General features: G+C 36.8%; 1 protein-coding gene across 14 annotated transcripts in view; it reads right to left on the bottom strand.

Annotated features, from left to right (window-relative positions):
• Nucleotides 1-6,006: 6,006 nt before the first annotated feature.
• Nucleotides 6,007-17,076, bottom strand: part of DENND4A (DENN domain containing 4A) — a 135,994-nt gene continuing 124,924 nt past the window's right edge. For 7 of the 14 annotated variants that reach the window (XM_072738850.1, XM_072738845.1, XM_026009344.2 and 4 more), the window contains 8 exons: nucleotides 16,864-17,010; nucleotides 15,151-15,349; nucleotides 14,659-14,913; nucleotides 13,573-13,690; nucleotides 13,427-13,453; nucleotides 12,792-12,954; nucleotides 12,566-12,630; nucleotides 6,007-6,638 (listed from right to left, as the gene is read on the bottom strand). In XM_072738850.1, the coding sequence (XP_072594951.1) occupies nucleotides 6,502-6,638; nucleotides 12,566-12,630; nucleotides 12,792-12,954; nucleotides 13,427-13,453; nucleotides 13,573-13,690; nucleotides 14,659-14,913; nucleotides 15,151-15,349; nucleotides 16,864-17,010 (1,111 nt within the window). In that variant the 3' untranslated portion in view covers nucleotides 6,007-6,501. The remainder of the gene's footprint in view (nucleotides 6,639-12,565; nucleotides 12,631-12,791; nucleotides 12,955-13,426; nucleotides 13,454-13,572; nucleotides 13,691-14,658; nucleotides 14,914-15,150; nucleotides 15,350-16,863; nucleotides 17,011-17,076) is intronic. The other 7 variants (XM_072738849.1, XM_072738852.1, XM_072738848.1 and 4 more) reach the window with 2 other exon arrangements.

Consider the following 17,076-nt stretch of genomic DNA (forward strand, 5'->3'; position numbering starts at 1 on the left):
GACCAGAGTGGCCAAGAACCTCTGATAGGCATGTGATCTGGGACTGAACATTATCCTTGAAACCCCTGCAGCTCGTTGTGGCTTAAGAATCTCACCTCTGGAGGGATGGCGTTCCTACCCGAGTGACGTCAGCAGCCATCATGTGGAGGCCAGGAGAAGGACCTATGGAGTCAGAGGGTTTTCTGAATGAGAGCTAACTTGGGGGTGAGGGCTGGGACGCTCACAATAGCAGTAAGACAAGTTCCCATGCTCGCAGTTCCCTGATCATTCCTGAAGGGCAGGGCTGCCGATCCAAAGATGCAGATGTGGTCTATACCCCCCTCCCTGGCCCAAGAACACGCTGCAATTTGCTGTCCCCTCTTTTTCTGTTTAAAACATGAGGTTTTATCAGGTTTGTAAACATTACAGGTCCAGTTATCTGTGGGTTTAAGGAGCTAAGACTATAGAAAAAAAAAGTATAACAGGAATCAATTATCATTACACACTGTAGTCCAGTAAAATGTGTACCAATATTTTATAGTTTAAAAGGACTACCTTAGTTCTTATAGCTGCATTTCTGAAAACTGAAATTAAAAAAGTAGCCCAAGAAATTAAAACTTATAATCGCCCTTGAATTGGAAGTGAAGGAGATATTAGGGAAGGAAATAAGGTCTATTTAAACATATGTACTTACTAGAAAATCCAAGTTAGTGTTGTCTCCATCAAGCTGTCACCGTAAGGGATTAAACAGTCATACAAAGCTGCCCTGGCTTCTCCAGCATCTTCTCACCTAACAGTGACAGCTGCTACTAGTAAGAAAAGGAGTAATTTTAAAAAGAATCCAAAATCAGTAGCACTAAATCTGGTTTATAGAGTAAGAGATCCAGTGGGGTAATGCTATTCTTGTGTGTCAACCTAGATAGGATTATAAAGCAAGAAGACTGATTTCCTGTGTGGCTTATAAGTGGATCTCCAGGAAGTTACAAAGGAGAAATTCCAAATTCTTTTTTTTTTAATATTTTATTTATTCATGAGGAACACACAGAGAGAGGCAGAAGGAGGGGCAGGCTCCATGCAGGGAGCCCGATGTGGAACTCGATCCCGGGACCTTGGGATCACACCCTGAGCCAAAGGCAGATGCTCAACTACTGAGCCACTCAGGCATCCCGAAATTCCAAAAATTCTTAACATGATGACAACATGGTGAGAAAGAGTTATCACTGCTTCCAATAGCTAGTGTAAAAGACTTCTGTGTTTTAAAAAATTGTGTGGTTATTTAAATATTATATATGCAATTTGAAGTGCTTGTATATTAAATACCACAGCTTGCTGCTTATACTAGCATTGAGTTTAGGGACATATTAGAAATTAAATAGTGCTATGTCTGGTTTCAGAGCAAAAGGAGCTCAGGTAACTATAGATTATGATGGTGAATATGGCTTTAATTACAAACACGAGAGGACTCATTGAAGACTAGATAGCAGGACAGATGTGATGTAAAAAAAAGTCAAATCAAACATTTTGGTGTTGAAGGGCTATGTTCAAAATACTTTAGTCCATAATCCATCTCTTATGATGGGCTGATTAATTAATGATCTCCCTGCCCCAGGATTCACATTCTTTGGAAATGACTTTTATTAAATTTCAATAAATTGTGAGTCCCAATGGTATTTTATTTTCCAAACACGGATGAGTTCATCTACACCTTTAGGTCACTTGGTCAGAATGGTCAAGAAGACTATGGATCATGTTCACATTCCATATTCTTAGTTATCCTCATTGCTGCTCATGTGTTACCTGGTCTCCATATGGCATGGTCCAAGAAGAGGAGGAGGGAATGAGACAGAAGGGCGACCCCAATGCCAAACTCTGGGCATCTGCAGCCAATTCCATCTAGCCTCAGGGACGTTGCCTGATAGCCTGGGATCTGAGGCTTTTCCCCAGAATGACTGATGAGGAGTACTGGACAGTGAAACATTTTGTCACAAGAAAGTGCTGGACAGCCATTTCATGATTAAGGTCAACTCTAAGGATCTAACATCCTACCTATTCCCATCAGTTTGCTGGATGTCTGGCATTTTGCTTTCCTTAGAGAGGAAGGTCTGATCACTTAACACTGTTACACAAAGAGTCAAGTGAAATGAAAGCTGGGTCTTGATGGATGAGTAAGAAGTCACTGGGGTGGGAGGGAGAAAGGAGGCTTCAGGGAGATGGAAAACTATGTAACTTTTGTTACATATGTAACAAATTTGTTATGCTTGGAAATGAAATTTTTTTGTTATAGGTTTATAAATCTATAACTTATTATTAAAATTGTGCTGTTGTAGGGTGAAGAATCATCTAAAAATGTCAAGATAATGGTGAGATGGTTCTCTCATTTGATAAGCGAAGTGACCTATCTAGTCACATGGGACAAATCCTGGGTCACTCATTCAGCCTAGGATGCCTGAACTGTCCCACTGGATATCTCAGTTGGTGGACAGTGGCTGCACAAATGATGGTTTCATCTCTCCCTCAGTCGTATTTTCCTTGATGATCCTGGTAATGGATTTGGGTCAAATTTCTAAAAATGTGAACGTCTTCCTGATTTAATGGGTTAAGGTTCTTCTATATAGAACTGAAAAAAAAAAAAAAGATTCCTTCCAAATTTTTGAAAAGTGATATTCTGTTTAAATGTTTACATGGTTAAATGGTTGCTTCCGTCAATAGATCTAAAAATATTTTTTATCAAAATTATAGGCTTGGCCTTTTATGACACTGTCTATAACATAATTACCTTTATTTAAAGATTGAATACCTAAGGGAGCAGGAACTGGAATGTAGTATTGAGGGCACAGACTGGTAGATACATTTGAAGAACAGGCTGGCCTTCCTTGACAAAGAATACCCTTGGGATCCTTTTTTTGTGGGAGAGTCCCCTCCCAATCCTCCAAGTGCAATATGTTTTGGGACTGGCCATTATGGAAGGTGCAGAGAGGACTTATGATCAGGGCTGTCTCTACCGGGGGGGGGGGGGGGATTGGGGGGGGGAGAGTAGGGGTCACTAGAGCTGAGCAGGACACCCTGGCCTAAGGCTGCCTTCATAGCCTAAGGCCCATCTTTGGTCTTCAGGCCCTTCAGTGTGATAAGCAGGCAAAACCTGAAAAATTTCCTTTACAGAAAATTCTGTCAGTTGCTCCAGGGGTTTTATCACAGGACAACGTCTGAAAAAAATCTATACAGACAAAAGGAGGGAGCCATGCAAATGACAGCAACTGTAGAAAGGCCATAGAGACTTCATCAGTAGAGTCTGCTACCATCTTGGGAGAATAAGCACATGCACACAGGCTTTTTGTGTAAGAGACAAATTCTTATATTAATTTGTGCCTGCTAATTTTTGTAAACAAAAATAATTAAGCCAGAAGATGTACTTGCTTTGAAGCCAGAGGAAGAGGCCAGTATAAAGGGATAAGAAGAGAATACGTCTGAGAATATTAAGGTAAACTGGTATGCAGCTGCCAGTGAATGCAATTCTGAAAGAAAACTTAGTCTCAAACAGGAAGGGCAAAGCAGGCTAGCTCTAGTGCCCAAGGGGACCCAGGGCTCTCCTAAAGAGGCAGCCCGTCCTTTCCCTTTCTGCTTTGAAATGAAGTGCCTAATAGCAGCTTTCAAGTTCTAGTAGGAAAAATCAAAATAAAACCGGGCCATCTTACATTACCATACAAACTGCTATCTTCTAACCATATGCTTACAACAGCATTTAGAAATACAATATAACCGCCTTCTCTGTACATACACCAGGCTAACACTTGCGAGTTGCACTAAAGTATCATAGTAATTACCAGCATAAAGTAAAATAAGTATTTATCACCTAAAATGCTGAGCCAACATTTTCTGGGGCCATTTCTCTACATACAAAAATGTAAAAACATATAAGAAAAACTTAAATAAAATAAACTGGTAGTTTTAGAGTTTTAGAGCACCCTTGTTCCCCCAAAATATCAGGGAACGGAAAAGACAAAAATCAGAATATGAATAGACTGCAGAATTCTCCCATCTGGCAGTAGGAGGAAAAGCTGAATATTAAAATACAAAATACAAATGTATGATATTCAAAACACCATGGGAGGAAGTAGTAAACAAGTTATACCAGGACACAGCATGGTTTATTTTCAACTATTAAATGTATAAACAAAACTAAGAGTAAGAAAACAAGAGACACATAATGTAGCAAAAATGTATTTCTCTCCAACATAATTGGCCATGATTCTTCAAAATGTATCCTCAACAGAGAGAAAATTGAAGAAAAGTTTGTATAGAATTATTTTAAAGGATGATCTAGATTTTAATTTTCTTTCTAGCAGGGCTTACCACTTTCTATTCATGTTTTCGGTTTTATTTTTAAACACTAAATTTGTACAAATAATATTCCCTGGGGATTTAAAGTAGGGGAAATAAAACCCAACAAAAAGCAGAAACAAAACTTTGTATGTGTGTGAGGGAGGAGATAAAAATTAAACTCACTTTTCCATATGAGTTTGAACCATAAAGAATAGGCTTTACCTCACTTTTCTTGGTCAGATATTTGAAATCAAACAACTATAATTCTTACATATATTTTGTGTTAAACACAAGCAGTGAAAGCTGTTCTTATAAGGGAAGAAAACACACAACAACAACAAAAAAAACAAAATAGAACCCCAGAACCCTATTTGGAAGGATATTTGTTGCCAATGCCAAAGTCTCATTTGACAATTTTCAAGTGATTTAGGGAACAAAAGACTCCATTAGACTGTGAAACTTGGATATGAATAATAAAGGAGAAGACTGGAGTTGTATTTACAAAGGAAAGGCATATATATGTGCATAGCACCAGATTTTTCAAGTAGGCAAGTTCAGCTCCAAAATAACACAAACCCAAATTTCACTTTTGTAAACTCTCCCCATTACTTCCCCAGGTAGAAAGCTGTGAAATGTGTCAGCTTGATGCTATTCACTAATGGTGTGAACTTAAAAGGTAGTTTTTCTGTAGCTAAATTGATTCGAAGTCTCAGATATCCCCAGTACAAGTGTCCTGGACTCTACTGGCTTTACACACCAAATTTGGAACCATCCCTTTCCTTCTTCTTTGAAATTGTCTAGAGAATTCATTCATGACAATGTGTGCAACCATGCACACACACATATTGACAATCTATAAATAATTCTAATAGCCAAAGAATACTTTTTATCAGAAATTACCCAAAGAAAACTGATTTTTGAAATAAGGGGACTAAAAATATTTTTTTAGAGTCTCTTTAATACTCTTGGTACTTAAACATTCAATTTATTGTATGATTTCTGGATATTTCTGGGTTTTAGATTCCATAAACTTCAGATTCTGAAGGCTTACTGAAAAAGCCATGTTCCTCAATATGGGAAATTCTATCTGGCTGTACTTTGAGAGTTATAATTTTTCTACTTTTGAAAAAATATTTTGAATATTTATATATATGTATATATATTATATATATAATAACAATACTCTGGTAGGTCATATTCCAGATAAATATGACACAACCTGCATCATACCCAATATTTTAGATATTAAAATAAGGGTAAAATTTGGAATAAGTTGTTTGACATATTTTCCAAAGTAAATGTTCATGTAGAATATTAAAATTTAAATTGATATTTGGCTTTGTAAGCTATCCCTGTGTACTGTATGCATCTGTTGGTGATAGAGAAAATTTTCAAATCGTAGTATATTGAACCTGATTTTGCAGAAGCAGACTTGGAACCTCTCCAGCTCCCCTCCCACAAGGCTCAATGAGTCAGTCTGGGCAGTGCACACCTTTGCTTTCATTCATTCACTGCAGTCAGGCTCAGTGGTACTAACATGCAATCCTAGCACAACACTGACACTAGCACTGACATTTGAATCATTCCCCCAAGTAATAAAAAATATATATATAGAGATTGATAGATATACATATAGAGATCTGCAGCTGAACTAATTACTTCAAATAGCAGCAGACAAGGAAAATAAGCACTTAACTGCTTGCTTCATAAGTTTAAGTTCATTTTGTTTGTTATATTGTTTAAAAATTAAAAAAATATCAACTTACTATAAACAATTTAAAATATGTATAATACAACTTCATGGTCAAAACATTTGAATAGTCTATGAAAACAGGAAATACTTTGATCTTACATTTGTTTAAGTTCCATACACGATTTTTCAGTGTGTCTCTTCCGAGAGAAACCATGAAACTACTGTCTTATTTGAGAAGTAATTTTGTTCAGAGATTTCCTTGTCACAAAAATACTTAATTACTTGTTATGGAAGAAGAAAAAAAAAAAAAGAAATGGGAAACAAAATGGCTCTTTCCTCACTTGTCACTCTTCTTTTTTGAAAACATTCTGTACATACACTATCTGGACTTTTGAACCATTTACAAATGCATTTTCAAAAATTGAAGAAAAAGAGTTTAGGGTCTTTAAGTGTTATTTTATACATGGACTATACAATACATATTGAAAATATACACACACGTGCGTATTTTAAAGATAAGGTTCTCCAAAGGTTTTTCGACATTCCATCACCCCTGTACTTGGTGGTCTATCACAGTTGTGTGTACTCTTGACTTGACTAGGTGTGAGACGATCGTATGCCATCTTGTATTCTTTATCAAATGCATCTGCAGAAGTTCATAAGGAAAGAAGGGCATTCAGCAATTTATACTCGATATTAACAACAATCAAGTTTTTGTAATATTACAGAACTATAAAATCAGAGGCCAAGAAACAATCTCTAGGTCATTTCTACCAGCTAAATGACTATAGAAGTTCAGAGCTCAAACAGGGACCTTAAAATCCTTAGCATTTTATTTTATTTATTAGGATTTTATTCATCTATTTATTCATGGCAGACAGAGAGAGAGAGAGGAAGAGACTCAGGCAGAGGGAGAAGCACGCTCCACGCAGGGAGCCCAATGTGGACCTCGATCCTGGGACTCTGGGATGACGCCCTGAGTCGAAGGCAGACACCCAACCACTGAGCCACCTGGAGTCCCAATCCTTAGCATTTTAGAGCTAGATTATAAAGACCATTGAAATTTAAAGTTGTAAGATATCTTTTTAAGATTCTTTTTTCCCAAGTTTTAAAGTTGTGGTAAAATACATATAAAAATTATCATCCTACCCAATTTTATAGTTCGTTGGCATTACAGACCTTCATAATGTGCAACCATCACCACCATCCATAACTCCTTTCCTCATACAAAACTGAAATCTTATACATTAAACATTAAACAATAATTCTCCATTCTACCCTCCACCACCTCATCAACCACCATTCTATTTCTGACTCTGTGATTTTAACTATTAAGTGCCTCTTAAGTGGAATCCTACAGTATTTGTCTTTTTGTGATTGGCTTATTTCACTTAACCTAATGTTCTTAAGGTTCATCCATGTTGTAGTATATGCCAGAAGTTCCTTCTTTTTTAAGGCAGAATAATATTTCACTGTATGTATAAGAGCACATTTTGCTTGTTCACTCATCCTTCAATGAACACTTGGATTGTTTCCACATTTTACCTATTATGAATAATGCTGCTGTAAACACTGATGTACAAATATCTCTTCCAAATTCTGTTTTTCTTTAAAGACTGTATGTAGGGACACCTGGGTGGCTCAGCAGTTAAGCGTCTGCCTTCGGCTTAGGATGTGATCCTGGAGTTCTGGGATTGAGTCCCCCATTGGGCTCCCTGCATGGAGCCTGCTTCTCCCTCTGCCTGAGTCTCTGCCTCTCTCTGTCTCTGTGTTTCTCATGAGTAAATAAATAAAATCTTAAAAAAAAAGACTGTATATATTCATTTGATATATATAGAGAGAGCGAGCACAAGCAGGAGGAGCAGCAGGCAGAGGGAGAGGGAAAAGCAGGCTCCCCACTGACCAAGGAACCTGACTGACATGGGGCTTGATCCTAGGACCCTGGGATCACAACCCGAACAGAAGGCAGACACTTAACCAACTGAGTCACCCAGGCACCCCCTATTTTTAACTTTTTAAGGGAATTGCCATATTGTTTTCCAGAGCAGCTGTACCATTTAACATTCTCAATAATAATGTACAAGGGTTCCAATTTTCTATATCCTTACAAATACTTGTTATTTTTTTTTTTCCATAGGAGCCAGCCTCATGGTGTGAAGTGGAACCACAATATAGTTTTGATTTGCATTTCCTTAATAATTAGTGATGTTGAGCATCTTTTCATGTGCTTATTGGCCATTTGTATATCTTCTCTGGAGAAATGTCTATTCAAGTTCTTTGCCCATTTTGAATTGGCTTTTTTTTTGTTAAGTTTTAGAAGTTTAAAAAAATCTATTCTGGATATTAATCCCTTAACCAGATATACAACTTGCAAGTACTCTACTCTGTGGGTTGCCTTTTTACACTGCTGATATCACCTTTTGATGCAAAAAATTTAAATTTTTGTTAAGTCCAATTTTTAAATTTTTTCTTTTGTTGTTTGCACCTATGGTGTCACATCCAAGAAATCAATACCAAATCCAATATCATAACAGATTTTTGTTCTTTTCTCCTAAGAATTTTATAGTTTCAGATCTCACATTTAAGTCTTCAATCCATATTAATCCCATTCTGGGGGCTCCAACCAAATGATGTTATTAATTTCCCAGGCCCCTATCTCCAAATTAGGGCTTTAACATACTAGAGATAGGGCACAAACATGAAGTCCATCACAATTGGTGTTAATCCTTAAACATTTGATAGAATTCACCATCTGGTCCTGGTTTTTCTTTCTGGGAAGTTTTGGGTTTTTTTTTTTTTTTGTTTTGTTTTTCTTTCTGGGAAGTTTTTGATTATTGACTCAATCTATTTATTTGTTATAGCTCTTTTAAGGTTTTCTATTCTAGAATCAGTTTTATAGTTTCTGTCTTTGTAGAAATTTGCCTATCTCTTCTGAGTTACTGAATTTATTGTCATATAATTATTTATTGTACTCTCTTATAATTCTTTTTATATCTGGAAGGGCAGTAGGAGTATACCCTCTTTTATTCCTGATTTCATTAATTTGAATCTTTTTTTTCTCTTACTAAAGGTCAATTTCATTGATCTTTTCAAAGAACCAATTTTGATTTTGAAGAGTTTCTCTTCAAAAATTTTTTTCCTGTTTTTTCTCTATTTCATTTATTTCTGCTGTAATACTTATTGCTTCCTTTCTTCTGCTTGCTTTGGGTTTAGTTTGCTCTTTTTCTGTTTTGTAAGGTAGAAGGTTATGTAGGTATTTACATGTAAGTTCCTAGATGATTAATTTTCCAGTTAATCATTTAGTGGCTGAGTCTGTTAAGTGTCTGACTTGATTTCAGCTCAGGTCATAACCTAGGGTCGTGAGATCGAGCCCCGTGTCCATCTCTGCACCGAGCATGGAGCCTGCTTAAGATGCTCTCTCTCCCTCTGCTCTGCTGCCCTTTCATATATATACGTGTGCTCTCTCTCTCTCTCTCTCTCTCTAAATGAAACAAAACTCCCAAACCAAAAAGGCACAAATATTTACAACATTCTGCTCAAAGCCCCCTAGTTGCAACTTGAACCCATTCAGTTTTTTTTTTAAGATTTGAGAGAGAGAGAGAGAGAGAGAGAGAGAGAGAGAACACGCAGGGGGAGCTGCAGAGGGGAGAGGGAGAAGCAGATTCTCCACTGAGCAGGAAGCCTGATGTAGGGCTTGGTCCCAGGACCCTGAAATCATGACCTGAGCTGAAGACAGATGCTCAACTGACTGAGCCACCCAGGCACCTCATTCTTTTCCTCTTTTTAATGGAAAGGGCACCTCAACCCATTCATACAGTATTTACTTACAAAAAAATTATAGGTTAAACACAGTTACGCTTTTGTTAGCTTTCTCCATCAAATAGTCCTTAATTCTAAGTAAATTTTACCTTTTTTATTGGAATTTGTCCAGATTTTTCCACTTTTTTTTTTAACAAGGAAATCTATGACTCAATGTACCTTCTGAGTACAATGTTCCCTGGTTATATTTCCCTGGGTCTTACTTTTTTTTTTTTTTTTTTTACAAATCAGTCTCTCCTTTATTTTTAAAAGTTTACTTATTTACTTATTTTTTTGTAATCTCTACACCCAAGGTGGAAGCTTGAATTCATGACTCCCAAGATCAAGAATCACAGGCTTTTCCCACCCAACCACCCCAAGAGCCCCTCTTTTTCCTTTAAATGTTGGTTTTGTGTAAAATATCACACCGAAACCACTTGTACTCTTGCATTAGCTTCTTAACTGCCCTTTTCACTATTTGTTGGGTCTGGACACAATTTGTTCTCCATAGATTAGAGATTCTGGTAAAATATATATTGGATCATGTCTCTCTCCTGGTTAAAAAACCCCAGGTATTTCCCACTACACTGAGTATTCTGTCCAAAATACATGGCAGCGCCTATAAGACTGCATGAACTAGTTCCTGGCTGCTTCTTCAAACTCATTCTCCACACTCTTTCCTGGTTACAAAGCACTTTAGGTACCTTCTCTGCATAGTTCAGTCTGCCTCTCAGCAGAAGCCTCCAGAAGTTAACCCTTTAACATCTAGGTTCCCCCTCCATTAGTCCATTCTAATATCAATTATTTTCTCATTTATATTTGGTATCATATTTGCTTTTCTCCTCCCATTATTGCTCTAGTCTCTGATCCTTCCTCTTGGATTTCTAAATTCTCTTTGGGCATCAATTCTGAGTCTACACAGAAAGTGATAGTTTTTTGAGGGATACCAAACATATGTATAGACCATGAAGAGTTCTGCACCCAGAGAAAATCATAAAGGACAAGCCATAAGAACTCAGATACTTCCAGAAACCTTCAAAGAACTGGCAAAGGAAGTTACTATCAGGTCTGTCATCACAGAGAGTCAGGGGAAAAGAGACCTTGAACTCATGAAATGGTAAATTCCTTTAAGGTACTAGTAAAAGTACCTATATAATAATCTCCAAGCAGATAGAGGAGGAATAAAATTTTCCATGGGGGTTAGGGTCAGGAATGAAGCATATTTTTAAATTTGGCTCTGGTTGGGGAAGGGGTGCAAGGATAAGGAAATTTAACAGCACCACCGCAGGGATCATATAATGCTTGTTTTGGCTACAGCAAAGTAAATGATGGATTGTTGAGATAAAAGCCTTTTTACACTTTCCCTCTCACAGCATCATTTTAGTGGGTCAGGAAATTTAAACTTTAGCTAAATTTGACTTTTCTATAGAATGTGCTAAGAAAAGGTTAATCGCTTTAGATAATGAATACATAAAAATTATTACCTTTTATCTATTTACCTTTATCTAGTAGTTTCATTCTGTAAGATGCTTGCCACCTCACCCACACATATCATTGCTCCTGGATTCTACAAGCTCTCTCTTGGCATCAAGACTGACACAGGTCATATTTGGTGAGAAGGTGACTGATACTGCCTTGAGATACCCAGTTGGGGATGGCTGCTCTAAGGCCTCTACTTCATCCACTAACTCCTACTCTTTCCCATCCTTTAGTGAACTTGTTGGGAAGCTAGCACCACAGGGAATGCCCCTGTTCTCTATTCATGTTCCATATGGTCTGGCTGAGCAACCTGTAATAGGGCATAAGCTTATTGTATATTATCATCATTTTGAGAGGCGCCTGGGTGGATCAGTTGGTTGAGGATTTAACTCTTGGTTTCTGTTCAGTCATGATCTCAGGGTCCTGGGACCAAGCCCTGTGTCCTGCTGCATGCTCAGTGGGGAATCTGCTTCTCTCCCTCTCCCTCTTCCTCTGCTCCTCCATGCACACGCGTGCACGCGCGCGCACAGAGACACACACACCACTCAAATAAGTAAATGAATCTTAAAAAAAAAAAAGCCAACCAGTATTAACCAACACTAAATAACTGGATATGTTTTTAAGATAGTATATAATCACCTATAAAGTATGGCCGATTACACATCTACTCTTTAATTGGAAGGTTTACTTAAGCAGGGCACCCAAGTCAGATACCACTCAAGTCAGAGGACTTACATATATCATTATGACTTTCATTAACTTATTTACATTATAACTTCCCAGACAAAATGTCAAAACTCTGCTCCAGTCTCTCAATGCCTGATAGCCACCCCCTTCTTTTTTATCTACTGGGGACTATTTCTGTCCTTTCCTGAGACCCATAAGTGGAAACTTAAAGGGAGCCAGGCACAATTACTGAGAGAAGAAGATGATCAATCAAAAAAGTTTGGGGCCTATGAAATAGATATCTAGCCACTTTACATCCCTTCTGAAACAACAGCAGTCCCGGTTTCATAAGACTTTTGAGAGAATTATCAGAGAGAATACATGGAAAGTACCTGCTTCAGTGTTAGGTACATAGCAGGTCCTCAAAAAATGTTAGCTTTTATCATTTATCATTACTATTACTAACAATGACCAAAGTATCTATTAAAGAAGTCAAAGAATCAGAATATATTAATATAGTTTAATATTAAAATAATACTAAAATAATAATAAAGACTACCAATATTAAAATACTTTTAAAATGATACCATGATATATAAACTCTACTTGTTAGATGTTATGCTGAATTACCTATATCAATGTTTTCTCTTCCCAGTGCCACAAGTGAGAGAAATAGTATTTCTCTGTATAAACTCCTAGGGGAGAAAAAGGAGTGAAGATATTACTATTCATATGGTCTCTACGTTCTGCACAAAAATATTTATACTAATATAGGTATGAGATAATAAAACACATTACTAAGCCAATAATATGAAACTTTTTAGAGGAACATTATTTTCATTTAAGACACACTTACCTCTGTCTTTTAAAGTGAGGACATTTATTCAGTGTCTCTAAAATTTGACTCATTGGTCCATAGACATCATTCATTTTAATGCTTTTTACCATATTTTTCAACAGTTCCTGGTTAAATGAATTATCACCCTTTTGCAATAAATGGACCATTGGATACTTTTGGGCTGTAAAAGACCAAAGAGCAGATGAAGGAAAACGTATTCTATATAAATGACAATGTAACTAAGCAACAATTGATAGTTATTAAAGAAGTTACAAAGCACTAAAAACAAATTAAGGGCAGTAGATAAAGGAATAGAAATCTAAGAATGAGAAAGAGAAAAAAAAAGGGAACAGAAGGACACATAATGATGAAAATAGGCCTAAAGCTTTCTGTGGCCTCAAACAGACAAATTCTAAAAATGCGTTTTCCTTAATACAGCCCCTGGAGGAAATTCTAAATCAGCAGCCTGGGATGGAAACAAACAAATATGTAAAAAGAAAAAACTGGGACAAGCAATGTGCTAAAAGCGAACTCCATGAAACATAACCCCTCCAGCACATATGTAGCATCACTCAAAACACAAAACCAAAAAACCAAAAAATCCCTTGGCCTCCATGGAAGATAGTACTAAAAACATCAAACTTAACACTCACTCTCAAACAAAAGAGTACGATTTTGACCTGTAAGACAAAAAGTAGGATAGTAAAATAGAAGTTAGTTATATATTAGTTCAGGCTATTTAAAGCAAGTAGAGATTACTCTTACATAAACCAAGTCAGCATTCTATGACAGCACTTACTGTGGGCATTCCAGAGGATGTACAAAGGCTGTCCCGGATCCTGATGTAATTTCATATTGTCCCATAACATTTGTATTAAAACGTATTTACTATCTTCGGACATACAGTGGCGAGGAATCTGTATTGAAGAACAAACATATTCATTAACAATTCTTACCTGATAATGTTTGGTAAATATCTTATAAAGATCCTTACAAATATTTTTTAGGATATATGTGTGCAAGAGAGGAAAGAGGGCAGGAAATGACCGGTTTGTATGCATCTAACTCTACTGAAGAAAGATGAGCTGAGTTGAGAAGTTAATGTTCTCTGAAGTAGCAGTTTTAACCAATTACTTAGATCAGTAAGAAAGGGTACCATGAAGGGCTAACCTTAACCAGCTTATAACTGTGGGTGCCCAGAAAAATGAACCCAGGAGCCTCATTCTACATCGGTCCAAGACCTCACCCTAGATAACTCACTGAGTAAACCTCTTAATCATTCATTCATCATGTGCTGAAAATCCAAAGCATATGCACAATCATAGACATGAGTACAAGTAGGCAGAAAAAGTTCCTAATTTAGAGATGTTGAGATTTAGTGGGGATGATACACATATGAAGAAGTAAAACACTTCTACATAATAATATATCAAAAATACAAGTAAACATATAACTATCTAAATGCTATGCAAAAACTGAGAAAAGGACTGAAGAGAATGGTAGGACATGCTGAACTAGGAACAACAGACATCCTCCTAAAAATGTGTAAGGCTTGTTTTTGAAGGAGGTATGAGGCATGAGTGGGGCCAAATCACAAACTCTTCTTGCAAGAGTCACTGACAGTTTCTTTTTGAGGTTACAATAAAAAAATAGACCATTTTATTATGTCAATTTTACAAGAAGGCTACAAAACTTGATTTTGTCTTACGGCTAGGGCTTTAGGAAGAAAAACTATCTGTAAATGCAACTAAAACAATTTTACTGATCTAATAATTCAGATGGTTATTTTATAAAAACAACATAAAAATTACTTTTCTGTCATTTGGTATATGCAAATATAATGGTGACAGTAGCACTGCCTTTTAGTTAATTTTTATTTTCATACCTTTGAATACTTGTTACAATGCTCAGAAGAAAGAATCAATCCAGGTAAGTTACTGGGTAAGTCGAGACGTCTAAAATACCACACCAGGTTCCAAAACACGATTGGATGATGATCCACAAAGTCTGCCACTGTTATTGCATGGTCGCCTTCATTTTCCAGTAAGCTTTCAAGCTCCTTCCATACCACTAAAGGACTAAGATATGGAACTGTGATAGGATCTGGACTAGGGAGGTGCCACTCTAATCCTAAAGAATCCTGTTGAATAAATAAAAAACCATAAATAGAAAATACAACATTGATGATATTAAATCAAATATAAAAATTCCTGTCACAATTTCCATGTAAATAAAAAATACTATAATTTTATCATTGGACTAGAAACTCTTCTTGATCATTATAAAATTGAAGTTAATGAGGCTGTATAGGGCAAGGGGAATAAAATCATATGTAAATAATCAATATCCAAAATTTTAAAAACACCAAAATACATACTGTAGCTCCCTGTAAAGTAGTTGGCAGGCTGCCTGTAGGAATGAGCTTCTGGCCTCCAGTGTCTTCCTTATCCAAGGGGCCGTAAGTACTAACACTCCTGGCCATTGGAAATATTGGACATTTTGACACACCTGTTTTTGATCTATCAGCAGGGATGTGAATAGTTCGGGCACATGTATTTTCCAGCAGTTTAGATTTGCTTGGGCATTGAAGAAAGAAAAAAAGCATATCATTGTCTAGATTTATTTCATTCAGAAAGACCAGTGCTTTAGAATCAGAGCTGGATACGTAGCAAAGTAAATCAAATAAAGATATTAGTCAGGCTATTCCCATAGGATATATATATATTTTTTTCCACAGGATATATTTTTAAGTAATCTAGTCATGTTAAATTTTCTTTTATCCAGTGAACTTTAAATATCCAAAAGTTATTCATTTATTAAAAAACATTTAGTGGACAACTTTTATACATCAGGAATCCCAGAGGATAAAGCAGAGAAAATAGGCACCTATTTCTTCAGGAGTCACAAGCTAGTGGGACCCAGTCAGAGAAAGGGCTATGCTAAAACTACGACCACACAGATTTGCAGTTGTGCTGTCTAAGCACTCAGGCTTAGACATGTCATGTCAGCCTCCCAGTTTCCTGCAGGCATTTTTTTCTGCAACATGCAGTTACCAATAGGATGTTTCCCGTCCCGCTATATATATGGTGTATCTGATACTTCTCCAAAATGAAGTCAGTTTCTGCATTTGTTTTAAGTGTAAATGTACTTATATTAGGCTTACTGTAAAGTCCTCTATCAGCTCAAAATGTTTTCTCAGATTACTAAATATTCCAAAGTAAAGTAAGTTAGTACTGACATAATTCCGAAAGAGAGAGAGAAAAGAGAAAGATATTCATGATGAACTTCAAGTGTTCTACGGGATTTTTACTTTTTTTTTTTTTAAAGAGGCTCTACGCCCAACATGGTACTTGAATTCATGACCCTGAGATTGAGAATCATATGGTTTACCCACTGAGCCACTCAGGTGTCCCTGGAATTTTTACTTTTAAAGCATAGTAAGCATTATCATATAAGAATTATACAACTTAAACTGTATTCATAAGGCATAAATTATAACTGTTTATACATTTAGATTATTAGAGAATTTTTAAAAATTAAACATTTTTTAAAGATGTTATTTATTTACTTGACACAGAGAAAGAGAGAGAACAAGCAGGGGGAGCAGCAGGCAGAGGGAGAGGGAGAAGCAAGCTCCTCGCTGAGCAAGGAGCTCTAACGTGGGGCTCAATTCTGGGACCCTGAGGGATCATGACCTGAGCTGAAGGCAGACGCTTAACCAACTGAGCCACCCAGGTGCCCCGGTTATTAGAGAATTTTAATACTGTTTTAATTAGGGGTAAGAACTTAAGATTATGAACCTTAAGATTATGAGCATACAGATACAAAGAAATTTGAGAGAGAGAGAGAGAGAGAGAGAGAGAGAGAGAGAGAGAGAGAGAGAAAGCACATGGCAAAAGGAGAGGGAGAGAGAGAATCCCAAGCAGGCTCCATTACCCTGAGATCATGACCTGAGCTGAAATCAAGGGTTGGACACTTAACTGACTGAGCCACCTAGGCACCCCTAGAAATTTTAAATGGTCAGCTGGTTTTTCTGTCATTTTCAGAAACATGTACTATCTGTTAAAATATAGTTTCACATGATAATTACCTATTGAGATCAAAATTCCCTTGAACAGAGATAACAGACGTGTCAAGACCAGAGGCTGATGTTGAGATACAAGACTGCCTTGTCTGACTTGAAAGGGAGGATGGAAAATGCATATTTTCTGTAGATGGACTTGACTTCAGAAAGTATCTGCAATGTGAATCAAAGGAGCTTTTTGAGAAAAGAGATATTCTAGGAAATATGATCCTTAAACAT

Source organism: Vulpes vulpes, chromosome 15 (assembly GCF_048418805.1).
Source record: "Vulpes vulpes isolate BD-2025 chromosome 15, VulVul3, whole genome shotgun sequence".
NCBI lineage: Eukaryota > Metazoa > Chordata > Mammalia > Carnivora > Canidae > Vulpes > Vulpes vulpes.